This window comes from Bombus flavifrons, chromosome 2 (assembly GCF_040668555.2).
Source record: "Bombus flavifrons isolate JBK064 chromosome 2, iyBomFlav1_principal, whole genome shotgun sequence".
NCBI lineage: Eukaryota > Metazoa > Arthropoda > Insecta > Hymenoptera > Apidae > Bombus > Bombus flavifrons.
In genome coordinates, this window is record NC_138443.1 from 15,878,826 (window position 1) to 15,892,737 (window position 13,912).

Here is a 13,912-nt window from a genome sequence, read left to right on the forward strand (position 1 = left end):
AAGCGAATTTCTATGCTAGAACCAACCAGTTCGACCAAATACCGAATACATAGCAACGAATAAGAATCGCCTATGTAAAACCAATCTCTCCACGCAGTTTCCTCGAATGCGTCGCAACAGGTGACGTTGAAACGACTGTTATTCAATCGAGTAATAACAATCGGCCGTAAATCAAAATTACCGAGCAGTTCTTTCCTTTTAACATCTCTCTTTACCATCGCAACTTTCCCTGCTCGTTGTTCCCCCCAAGCAGCATCTCGAAACAGCACTTAATCGATGAGACAGTCAGCCACGCCCGAAAAGTCGAGCGCGACCGGACGAAGACCGCCAACAGGTCGGTCACCTTCCTTTCCTTCTACAGGGAGAACCAATTTCGTATATGTGACAACGGCGCGGCTTTGTGAAAGGATATGCGAGCAACCGCGTGCAGCAGCTTTTACGAGACGATGGCAAGGCCACTTTTTCCATTCCACATAAATAATAATAATCAGAGTCTAAAGCAGCGTGTCTATAAAACCAACAGCATATTGTGAATTTACTAGTGCTTGCTTTAAAAATTATTTTAAATTATCATTTATCCAGTGCGTCAGCTATTCGTATCCTACAATACTTTCACTTTGTTAACTTCTATTCCGAAATCCTTGTTTCTTTGTATTTTATTATTCTTTCATTGTTGCACGAGTGAAAGAGTTTTGGTACGATTAATGGAGAATCGAAATGATGGTTTAATCGTGTATTATATGTAGCAGCTACTATGTGTGACTCATAAGTAGACGTCATTATCTCAGTTTTGTAGAACGTTCAAAGTAATCACTTTTAATTATCAATAGATCGACTTATTGTTTGTATGACACTGTAATGAAAAATTGTTTTGAATACAATCGTGAAAAAGAGACGATTAAACACAACGAACAAGAAACACGAGCTACTGGAAAATGTTCGCAAACCACTTGCGACACACGGTAAAGCTTAGCGCGGCTGGCCACGTTTTCGGAAATCGTAGCTGATCTTAAAATACATCGTCGCTGCGTTCAATACGCGAATCGTTCAGAATGTTTCACGGCAGAAACTAAGGATAAATTACGTAGTAACGGAAACGAGCGTAAGATAATCACCTGAAACATTCAAGATTATCATCAAGCAGTTCTTTTATCTGTTAGAAAAAATCAATATCCTGCAAGACCAAGGTCTCCGTGCCGATAAATCGATTCTCAACATCGGGATTATGATATACAGCTAGATAACGTTTACAGATAACTGACACATATTGTTCATTTTGGGGAAAATATCGATGTTTCTTACGCAGTAAGAACTTTATTGCCACTTTAGTTAGTCGTGTCGGTTCGGCTTTCGGGCATAAACAGAATCATAATCCTGTACCAAATTACATTTGACATTTCAAGTGATTCATATTTACTTAATCTGTTGTGTATTTGAATATTTTAGAATTTATTGAAAGATTTACGTTGCTCGTTCTTATTAGGATTCTACGCTTAAAAGATGTTTTTTTTTATTTTAAAGAAATATGAGAAGGTCATTCTTCTCGATGTTTTCTTATTCTAGTAGAAGATAACGCGGTAAAACTCTGTTTACCTGAACTTCATTTGTTAGAACAAGAATTTAGTCAGTGCCGCATTAACTATATCTCTGGCAATCGAACCTATTCGGACCTTGTGTAATTAACAATGGAATTCTATAAGCCGAAAGAATTACAAGCTTCCAGAATAAAAACATTCTCTTCGACGCGTATAAATAGATACAGATTTGCTAATAAAACGAATGAAATTTCAGAGTTAGAATTTTCTACGAACTATTCGATTGTCCTATTGTAAATCGGGATTGTCCTATTGTAAATCGGGATTGTCCTATTGTAAATCGGGATTGTCCTATTGTATCGGGATTTCCCAGCTGGAATGTTGGAAAAACCCCCAATACCCTAGTCCAGGCTTTTACTATAGTTACACTTAAGTAATAAAAATAAGCTATAGTTCTAATGTTTCAATCTGGCTTTATGACGATGGGTTCGGGCTCGAAGTAACATAGCAGGTAACTAGACGTAGCCACTGTCACGGAAGGGACGTGTACCTGACAAAGGTATGTAATGATTATATGGCCCTCATTAAGAACAAATATTGACCCGAGAAGTGGGGACAGGATAATAAGAACATATAAGGGCAGTTTCATTTGGATCAAAGAGAATTACGCAGATAATTAGTTAGTTAGTCGTTGGGCGCATTGCTGATTGAGTTATTGAGACAGTTATCCGCATCATGTATTACGTTGGTGATCGTCATTCCGTAGATCGTGGATTCGTTATCGAACCTGAATTCGTTGTCACCATCATCTCGACCATCCTATTACTATTACTCATAGCCGCTATTACTCATAGCCTCTTGTAGTGTCCACATTCGTACCAATAAACATTAGCTACATCCGCGATGGTAAAGTAAGTAAAGGATCATCGAACGCCCACAATTCCAACCTTTCTCCGACATATATATAGCTGGCGAAGAAAATTGATAGACCCTAATTACAATGTAAACTGTGTCCCAAATTCCTACAAACCAAATTCTACTATAACCTGAAAAGTACAGAACTCTTTAAAATAAACGAAGCGAGATAAATACGTTTACGTCGAATCAAGGTTTAGTGTCAAGAAAACGTATTTTATACGATCGTCCGGACCAGTTGAATGTAGCAAATAGATCGTAAAGGGTTAATCGACGCATAAGAAAGGCTTCTCGAGCATCCGTAATAAACCATTTCAAGATCATCGAGTCTTCACAGGATCCCGGAACCGAGGCGTCATCGATGCAACCTCGAAATACGATCTCCTTCAGCCTTCGAAAAATCGTCCGCGAGAACGAACCAAGGACCCTAAGAAGTTGGCTGGCAACTTCACCGCCGTGTTTGCCGGGTATTCGAGCAACGATCGACGCGACCAACGAACGTACGAGCGAATCAACGAACGGCACGGGAGAAAATGGTGTATAACCTTGCTTGAACGACCTCGATCGCCTTCACCGTAGTAGAAACCTTCGACGCCGTGCCTGGCCACGTCTACGGACACGCGCAGTAATCACCACCGATCCTCCGATCCCAGCGCGAGAAGATCTCTGCGCGCGCGTGTCTTCGTTCCTGTAACGGGAGAGGATCGTGCACGCGATCGATAATGTGTCACGCCTCTCACTCTCGTTTCTTTTCACAAAGGGATGCGGCAAAGAACGTTCTACTTCATCATCTTTCGTATTTTACCCCCTTGAATGATTACCGATGTTTAATCGTTTAAGGATAATTTTTTAGCACATTTATCAAATAAGATGGCGAGTCGACATTGTGGGAGAATGTCGTAAGAATTCGTATCCATAGATTGTGGGTGTTTACGAGAAATTTAGAAACGCGATAATTGTATGTAAATTATTAAAGCAAGTTGTTAAAATATAAGTTTTATTAATAAAAGTACACCTTACGTTAAAAAGCTTTATTAATGTAGAGAAGGGTATTGTATGAAAGATTGCATTATAGGTAGTAAAAATCGGATTACAGCGAACGTGTTAAGAAATTTGTAAATGTGGCTAAGTTATTCTGTGTTACGTGGTCGTTGAAGGTTCACAGTGGCTAACAGCAGTAAAACTTTAATGGAATTTAAAAAGAAAGAGATTTCTTGCGCGTGTATTTGTTACAGCTAAATCTATAAGCAAATACAAGTCCCGTATATTTCTATAGTTCACGTCACTTAGAACTTTTTCTTATTTTAAATTATTAGTATCTTGATCCTTCATCTTTTATGTACGGAAATACGAATATAAGTAGTAACATCGTAGAACAATCTCTCTCCACTAACAATCTCTTTGTCGCTATTTTATTTACCATTAGAGCGAATTGTAAAAGAACTTTCATCGAGAAACCTTTTTTACCCATACCTACACGATAATTTCGAAACTTTACCATCAGCATACATTGAGCGCCGCGTATCGACCCGCCTTTGCGACATAACATAACCTCAACTCTCGGTTTTTCCTCGCCTACTCTAATGCCTCGTAATTTCCAGTAAGATGCGTGACGAATTTCAAAGTTTTCATAACGAATCGCAAAGACATGCTTGCGCTCAAATACAACTAACAGAGGCGGAAAATCTTCCGAGAAAAGCTTAACGGTCGCTAAACGATGTTTCGCGGAAAACGCGCGAACGACGACGCGAAGTTCGTGTGCTGCGTAGCTGGCGCATGCGCTACAGGGCAATTTTTTATTCTTCATCTCGCGAACGTGATTACACGGATTTTTTAAGTTCCTGTCGCTTCTCAGAAGAATTACGTCCGATTCTACGTGAGCGTAGATCGTCGATGCGGAATTTCGCGAATTTTATACCGCATTAAAACCAATGGGTACTACCTGGCATTTTATCGAGAAATTCTCGAGTAATAAAGGGTTTTGTTGAAAATTACTTCAAGTTTTTCTGTGTACTTTTATAATATAAAACTCTGTATAATTGTAGAGATTGCGCGTTTATGGGGTTTCCGATTTCTCAGACAGACAGACAGATAGAAAATATCAGGCTGATAAAGGTCTCTATGAAGGTACCGAAGGGTACTGTATTTATAAATATTTTACTGCTTTTTGAAAAGAGAAAGGTGTAGATCTAGGTCGTTTAATTTGTTTCGCTTCCTGTGATTGAAAACTCTTTTCTAATTATAGTAATAATAAATAGCATGCTATAATGATTTGAAAGTAATAAATTTTCTAATTAATTTTTCAATCATAATTGACTAATAAAAACTTGTATATACGGATGTTGAGAAATTTTGTTAAATCGGTCTGACTTGTGAAACCATTCGGTATCGTATTCTGTATCAGCCTGATTTAAGATACTGAACGTGATAAACCAAAGCATAAATGACATTGTAAGATAGGTAATCTCTTTAAAAAGGAATAAAAAATATTTACAATGTCGTTGGATAAATATTTGCTAAATATCGCCTCTGTCACGATTTAGAAAAACAAAACAACGATTTACGGTTGATTTATGAGACTGGCAGCAAGTAGCTGGTTGATTTTTTGTAATCTTTCGCATAAAATCGATCTTGATTATACTCGGACAGAGAAGTCGGAAACTTGTACGTATCGCGCTATTCTACCGATGCAAGTATGCAAATAATAGGAAGTGATTTTTACTTACTCCTTCGTTTCCTAGGAACTGTATAGTAGGGTTCTGGGTGGTCTTGTTCTGCAAGTAGAAAAAAATCAAGATTAATTTAACGTCAATTTGTATCAGTAGTTATATTATGCTAGTAACGCTATTATATCAGTAATATCTCAAATTTCTTATTTTTACTATTTCATCTTGTTTTCTATTAACAAGTAAATTCGATTTACTTCCTTGTTTGAAAATAAATAATTTCTTCTTGTATTACAATCTTTTATGCTCATTCGAACATCGTTCTAACTCAAATATGCATAAATAATTTGTCTTGTTGTCTATAATTTGGTATAGAACGTAATAATACGAAATTTCTATAGACGCGTGTATTATTTGTCAACTACCTCGTGCTATTGTCATTTTCATAACGCGATATATGCAGGAAATATAGTATATATTCCTCAGGCTAGTTTATTGTTTTTCGTTTCAATAGTAATGGAATATTCATATCCTCTCTTCATTAATAAACAATGGTCGTTTTTAAAATATTTCTACTCGTAGAACAATACTCGAATATAGCGAAATGTTTTATTCCGAAGAGGGATGACAATTTCCGCTTACTTTAACTTCGGAATCGGTATAAAGCTGTATAAATCGTCATCGGTGCGAAATCGACGTCACAACGACGCCGATGGTAGCAAGTCTTACGTGCGTGCTCTATCGACTCGAGTATCGTCACGTGCATACAATTCGGCGATAAAGTTCGCGATAAGCGTTGACTTGCTTCGAGCGACCGATTATGCCACGTAACGTGTATAAAATTCGGATTTTACGAAATTCTTGCTCGTGATACGATAAAGGAAGGAAAAATCTGACGAAAGCCGGAATCGTGGGCGAGTTACGCGCACCATGTTCAACGACTTCCTAATTGAATTTTATAATTAAAAGATTTTGCCACGGATAAAAGTAAAGAAAAATTGTACATGTGCAGTTGACAAATAAAACTGCTGATCTTGCTATGGTTTGATATTTCTATTACTGTGTTTACTGTTAGACATTCTTGTTTGAGTTATTACGCCAGGCTAGAAATGTTGTTTCAGTACTCGAGTTTTTTAATTTCCGTGATTATTGACTTCTAGCAACTGTATAAACAATCGTATTTATCTCATTTTCCCAAACCTGTATCCTCTCAGGTATTACTTAATATTTTATTTAATAAATCAGTATGATACAAAGTTTACACTAAGATAATTTTTTCTTTCACGAATCACATGTATTTTTGTTAATATCTTTTATACTAGAAGATACTTAAATGCTGCTACTTTTAAAACTTTTCACTAGATAAATCGGTAACAAAATAAAAATTCACGTTTATGGTGCAAGGGTTGAAACGAGATTAATATATGCCACTGTGTATCTACATATATACGGGTACGTAGTTCGTAATTTGACAGAAATTCGTTTAATTACGAGCTCAAAGTATCTTTCTACGCTACGTTTCTGTCGCTCGTGAAATTCAACTGCAGCATGATCTCATAGCGTAATATATTTTGCCGCGTTACATTAGCAGCATGTGCATATACGACGATTTTGCGTGCTGTGCACACGCGCGGGCGCGCTCACGATCGTTTGAAAAGGGAAAGTTGTCGGTAAGAGCTTCGTGCGCCTTTGATCGCTCAGCTCGACGAAGACGTTCGTAAAAACGAAAAGCGCTACGATTGGCGATATTGTTGGTGATTGGCAGAGTTGGCGATGCTAGTAGTAACAACGAAGCAAAAATACGCATATGTAGATATACCGTTGATTAAGACTAGCGTGATAATCGCGTCCCGATAAGACTGTACTTCTGTGAAAATAAAGAATTCTTTGTTTTATGAAACAATTCGAGGAAAAAATTTACGTTTCTAGCTTTCGGTCGTTCTTTTCGTAAAAGAAGCTTCACGTTGTTAAAATTTGTAAACTTATAGAAATATTAGCTTAGTTTCGGCTCGTTTGCTTTGGTTATTCGAGTCTTTGCAAATTTATATCGTGTCTGTTACGTTTCTTATTATTATTAATTATTTTCCGATTCTCACGACATTGTAAAACGTCGTGCTCGTTACTCAAGCTCGAGGTGAAGTACCGTGACCTAGTGTTTTTAATTTTAACGTATAGACTACGCTCTACCCACTTTCGAGATCTCTTGAGTTCTCTGAGAATTAATGCTTGTGAGAAACGGTCGCATTTAGGAAAAGCAAAAGCAAAAACGTAACAATTTACGATCGTAGACAAGCGTTGAGTAATATTTAATGGACGAAAAACTCCCGCAATAAAAAAGAAAAAAAATTTTACTCGAATCTATAGCAAACGTAAAATGATAAAACTGAAATCGATGCTATAAGATTATTAGTTAATAAATTATTATGCAAGAAAATTGTGGTGTTAGAAATGACGATATTCGGTAAATAATTACGTAATTATACGTGCACGACGTATAGCCAAAAATGTTGCTAAAATGTAACGAGTATTCGCTGAGACACACACGGAGAAGGAGACTTCACATTCGTTCGAACAACTGGAATTCTGGAGTTCTCGATCGTTGTCCTTCGAAACCAATACCAACGAATGGTTATTGGATTTTACGAGCGATTCCACGTCGCTCAAAATATATGCGCATGCATTGACGTCTGAGCTGAGTCGCGTTTGAGCCGTTGTCGCGATTTAACGAGATTTAAAAGCCGAGTCCAAGCGGCAGGCCACGCGTCTCAGACAAAAAAGCGTACAACGGTTAGCCAACGAATACCAGGGCGAAGTAAAAGAGAGACGGAACACAATGAAATAAATTAATGACGCAGAAGACGACCTGTGGTCTGACCGTTAAATGGTCGAATGTAAAATTCACAGCTCTATACTGAATTACGTACGTTTCGTACCGGTGGTCTCGAAATTTAGTGCGAGGATAGAGGAATTAAATTAAATTTCAACGAATAGCAATGTCTGTTGAAATTTCGCGAAAAGAATGGAAACGTTATTTCATTTAATGAAACCGTTTCCCAGGTTTTTTTTTTTTTTTTTTTGGAGAATTTTCGAAGGTTTTGGAAAAGAAGATAATGTGTACGTATAATTTGTTTTATATTGGGGAATATTGTACTATTCTTTTTCACGTGAATATTTTATAGTTTTCAGTTTGTACTATTTTGTATCGTCAAATATTTCATACTTTTAAAAATTCGTATTATCAAAATCATGTTAAAAAAATTATATCTGATTAGATCTGATGAACAGGATAATGTTTAAAAAATTATAAATCGATATAGACACGTGGAGCCCTGAACTCGACCACCGGCCATTCTATTTTGACGATGATAGAAGGAAGCATTGCGTGATATATTAGACGTCATCAAAGCGGTTTCTTGCGCGCGAACAGCTACCCTGTCTCGAATAAGAGTCACATTGACAGGTTGGTCAATAACTCTTTGATCTACCACCACTCTGCCTTTTCTACTCTATACATCCATATTTTGTCTTTATTCCTGTTTCGATCGTCAACTATTCTTAACTGAATTCTTCAAAGGATATAAGTCGCCCTCTTTTTTCGCTCCTATCGACTGTTGTCGCGTTTTCTTTTGGAATATCCAAGCTACCCTGTTTCTTTCTTTTTTCGATCATTGACAATCGTTTTCTTTTAAACTACGTACAATTGTTTAGGCTACAAAATTTAGGCTGGACAAAATTTATAGCGTCACTCGAATACACCCTAGTGAAAATTTATCAAATGTCAGAGATCCATAATTTTGTTAATATTTATAATATAATAATCTAGCAATTTGATGCAACAAGATGGAAATCAAAGTTCGAATTTTCTATTTTCTAATACGTTTGCTCGATTTCATTTAAGTCGGTGTTCAAGGGATAAAATATTTCTTTCCAGAAGAGTTCGTCAAATTTTCTGCATGCTCGATAACCGATATTGGCTTGTAGGTAACATTTTCCTTTAAAACAGACGACACTGCCTCACAAAACGATGTAATGAAGCTACCAGTCAGTTAAAAGAACTGCCTACATTTTCGTGGTTTCTATCCCTTCAGCGTACACGGCTGACATCTCCCTTTTACGACTGCTAAAAGATCTTAGTCCGATTCTTGATAAAGATCACTGTAAATGTTGTTTAGTTTTATTTTATTATTATTTGGAATAATAATATAATCAACGTATCGATGCAACGCATTGAATTACGATACTTGTATAATTAAATTATCAATCTCTTCAAAGCGTTTATCGAATTATCGATCAAGCAATAGCGACGCTCTGCCTAAAATCATTCTACAGAACGCGCGATTAATTGATTTAGATTCGCTACTACTCTGGATAGATTATTCAGGAATTCTGTCGACGATCCCATGTCCCTAGAGTGCGAGATTCACAAGTCGTCGGAGGAAATGTAGAGAGCAATTGAACGGAAAGGCGAGTGGATCTCAAACAGAATCTGAAAGAATAATTCGTCGTGGAACAGAGAAAACGGGCAGTTCTACACCTGTTGAATTTCATTTTTAGCGGTAGAGCAGAATCTTGGACGATAGATAAATTATTCGCAATGAAACGTGAATTCGAAATGATAAACGTGGGACGCCCGCATAATTTATCGATGGATCGACGTCAATCGAACGTACAACAACACTTCGCCAAGCGCGTTCGATAAAGCGGATATAGTGCGAGGAGGGTTAATCGGTTAAATGGTTAGCGGTTTTTCCAATATTTCATATTTATGGACGTGACTTGGCGCAAAACATAAATTCTATTATTCTGCCTTGTTGCTTTATAAAGAACAGTGTGTTCTTTTTTATCAAATACGCGCCATTTAATAATTGGAGCGTTGGATATTTCAGAGTAGCTATCTGTGAAGATAGAACCATTTAACGCGTTTAATCGAAATTACGGTCCAATCATTCCTTAAGCCTGTTCATCTATCTGCCACTTCTTCGTGTATGTATCTCTCGAGGCAATTTTTTTTAAATAATAATTTACTGTATTATATAAATAAAATTTAAAACAGCATGGAATACACAAAATGTGGTAAAATCACGCTAAGTATTAATACTTAAAATAATAATATCTGTTAAAACGTATCCATCCATTTGGATCCACATAGAGCCAAGGAGAACAGAATAGTTGGACCGTAAAAAAACGAACTACAGTTATCATTCTATCATAGCTCAAGAGACAGAATTTATCATTAATATGAAATTAAAAGATTCTGTAAGTGCGATTAAAGATAGTTTTCATTCTGGCCTGCGTATAGCACATATATCTCTACCTTAAAATTCCTAAGTATGGTAATTAGTACTCGAGACGTTGATAAACTTAAACCTCGAACTTAGACACGAAGCAAATCACACATGTTTCTACCTGGAAACAAACTCGGTCTATATATACCCAACTAGAGAACAGATGCAATCCATCGACTTAGGAAACGAATAACTTCCTGTGCTGAATTTACACGTATTTTCCCTCGAGTAGTCAAGAGGTGGTTTGGGTAACTTCTTTTGGAAATTCCTAAGAACAGACTATTCGGCAAGCAGAGGGAAACAGAGGGAAAACCTATGTGATTTGTGGCTCGTTTCGCGACCGCGAAGTCCTAAAAGAAACCTGGTGCGATGTGGACGCGTCAGCGTGTTCGATGTGTCCGGTTGCATAAGCGCGCGAACGGTTATGTTCATGCATTTTTCATCGCATCCCTGTATTCGTAACGCACAGTTCGTCGCGTCTACGAAATTCTAATCGTTCGTACCAACCGAGAACGCAATGGCGTGTGCGCAGTCGTGGACGCATCTCCAGGACAATGAAATAACGACGATGCATTTTGCAATTGCCTGGAGACTCGGAAACTAGCCCACCCATGGAGGCAAGGGGGGAAAAGAAAACCAGCGCGCGAGCTCGCCTTGTTAACTCTATTTGCGTCGTGGGCACGTAACGGATTTGCCGTTTCCAGTCGCCGTCTAATTCGCGGAAAAAGGAACGTGGAATTTATAATGTCACTGGCGTGGCGGCAGTCGATCAAGAAGTCGCCACGATAATTGAGTAATTAAACCTATAACAGCTACGTGCATCGGTTGGATAAAGATCTCGTTGTAGCGTAACTATTTGCTGTTAAAAGATGGAATAGAATGTGTTTATTTGCCGTTTGTAGGGACGGAGAATGCTAAGTTTAGAGACGCGATTTTTCAATGTGCGTTGTTCTCGTGGTGGTAGGGGTAGTAGAATGATCGCCACAATATTACGGCTAAGGTTATGGTTACAGCGTTAAACTGTCATCTGTTACAGAACAATTATTTATTTATTTTATTTTTCGTCTCGAGATAACATTCGTGCACCCTCCTCTCTTCTTTGCTAAATGACTAATGGCCGTCGGTTGAAACAAACCTAAGTGATTCTTATCTATTTCAACCAGTCTCGAAGGCTATCTCTAGTCGAATATATGTAATACTCATAAATATCCTATTTAAGAGGATGATGACAATTTTCCTCGCCCCTCGATCTAACTTCCTGATGCCGAATATCGTTACACCAACTTGAGCTAGACCGTATTGAGGTTATGTTAGGTATACCATCAGATGCAGTATCCTGGAATGAAGCGTGCACTTAGAACATCGCTTCCTTATCGGTGTTACGAGACGAGAGAAAAGTTTTCAGAGACAAATCAGGTTTCCTTAATAAAAAACGAAGGAGGAAAAGAATATATTGGTGTTCAGCGAATACCAGTGATAACCTTGTACGGTATCGATGGCGTTCAGCAACGTATAAAATTACAGAAACGGTATAATTTGCTTTAACAGTGTCCAAAGGAGGAGATAATGTTTCAAGGAAGAAGAATGACGCTATGAAATACAGATGGACGTAAACATCGAACAGTTCTTCGACTTCCTCTCATCCAAAAAACATGTATGCCATATATCAAATAGAGTACGGCATTTATCAACTCCATACCATAAGAAACAGGGAAAAATGTGTTCTTCTGATTCTGGGTTACCCCGTCCCCATAACTGCTGCCTGAACTTTATTGTACGCAAATTGGGTCGCGCGTGCCGAATATCATTCATCAACTTTTCTACAAACTTCTGCCTCTAGCGGGGTAACCGTTCATTCCTCGTTTCACGATTTCTCGATAATCTTTTCCCCTCTACAACATTTATTTGTGAAATTAATTTACAGCAATGGAGCGTGACGGAGAATTTACGTGGTATCAAAATTTGCATCGAATCGAGCGGTCAGTGTTAGCCGTGGAAAAAGCGGTTCATCAAAAATCATCGCTTAGTTCAATTAATCAGTGGACGACAGCGCGGTTGCCGGCTCACAACAGGTAGGCAACGTCACGGTGCAGCTACCAGACAGGCCACGCCGAGAAATTCGGCAACGCCGCCAACTGGTTCACTTTCTCTCGGCCGGCGAACTCGCAGACCGTTCTGGCTCCCTTCTTATGACGCGTGTTCTCCTGCACACGCGCACAACATAGCACACACGGATATGTATCGAGCAGACGTGAGCGTTCGTGTCCCCTCGCGTGTCACGATGTGTGGGCGTGTACGTACACGTACACGCCCGACGACTCTACCTAGATGTGACAAACCGATGCGATAGAGATCCGGGTGCGAGACAGTGGATCTCGAAAAGATTAGCCGCTCGAAACTGCGATCGAATTGCTCGGATCGATGTCGTTGAACCCTCGTGAGAAGCACAGCTCATCAACTTGGCGTCGACGCGACGCGACGCGACGTTGCGTGCTCGTCTGACTTTTCGAGAAACGATCGTTTTTTCTTTCCTTTACATTCTCCTCCGTTTCCCTCGGTTCTTTCTCGTTTTTTATTTCTCCGAAACTGACAACGATAGATCGAACGGATAACACGCAGCAAGAGCAGATAATAACTCTAACGCGAGGCTAACGAAACATCATCGAAACCGCGCCTTGTCGCCGTCGTATAATCTCGATTTTACGACCGTCAGGTTAGACGCGTATGCGCATCATACATACGTCCCGGTGATTCGCGTTAATTGGTCGCGCAACAAATCGTCATTCGACCCGCGAACAACCATTTTACGCGCGTGATTCAAGTTTATATCGTTACGACTATCGCCATGTACGATGTAAAGGGTATAACTGTTATCGAATGCGATCTATTTTCCGATCGACGTGGATCACGCGATGTTTCATCGGACAGGTGTCAACCAGCGAACCGTTTATATCGAAAACGGCTCAGACATCGTAAACAATGCAATGAATCTGTACGCGACGACAACGTTGAGTTGCTCGTGTCTCGTGTTCAATACCGTTCGGTAAACACAGCTCTGATGATCTGTGGTAAATATTTGCCCTATACGATAGCGGAAAACAATCGATCTCTCGACGAACAACCAGGCTACTTGATGCCAGTCTCTGCTCTATGTCGCCGTCTGCCACGTGGATAATGACATCGATAACGAAGATACGGTTAATTGGTATGCTTTTAAGTGGATTACACCGTACCATACTGACCGCTCACTTTCGTTCATTAGAATTTCCGAGTAACATTCAAAGTTCGAATCAACGGTAGCTCGGTCGTTGATACATCGTTTATCGGAACAGGATGAGATTGTGTATTCCAAATAAACCGATAATTATTATCTCTGTGATGCAACGACAGTTTTAACGAATGTATAATGTCGTGAGTTTCTTCATCGAACGATCTGGAAATGCACGAGAACAAGGAATTACGCATATCGTCGATTTGCTAGAACTGATGTAAAAGATCATCTCAGTTTCAG

The 13,912-nt window shown here is 38.8% G+C and overlaps 1 protein-coding gene across 2 annotated transcripts in view; it reads right to left on the reverse strand.

The window, feature by feature from the left end:
* Positions 1-13,912, reverse strand: part of Su(Tpl) (Suppressor of Triplolethal) — a 144,804-nt gene that overhangs the window by 91,603 nt on the left and 39,289 nt on the right. The window contains exon 4 of one of the 2 annotated variants that reach the window (XM_069130620.1): positions 5,177-5,224. The exons of the other annotated variant lie outside the window; for it this stretch is intronic. Within the exon in view, the coding sequence (XP_068986721.1) occupies positions 5,177-5,224 (48 nt within the window). The remainder of the gene's footprint in view (positions 1-5,176; positions 5,225-13,912) is intronic. 2 annotated transcript variants of the gene reach the window in all.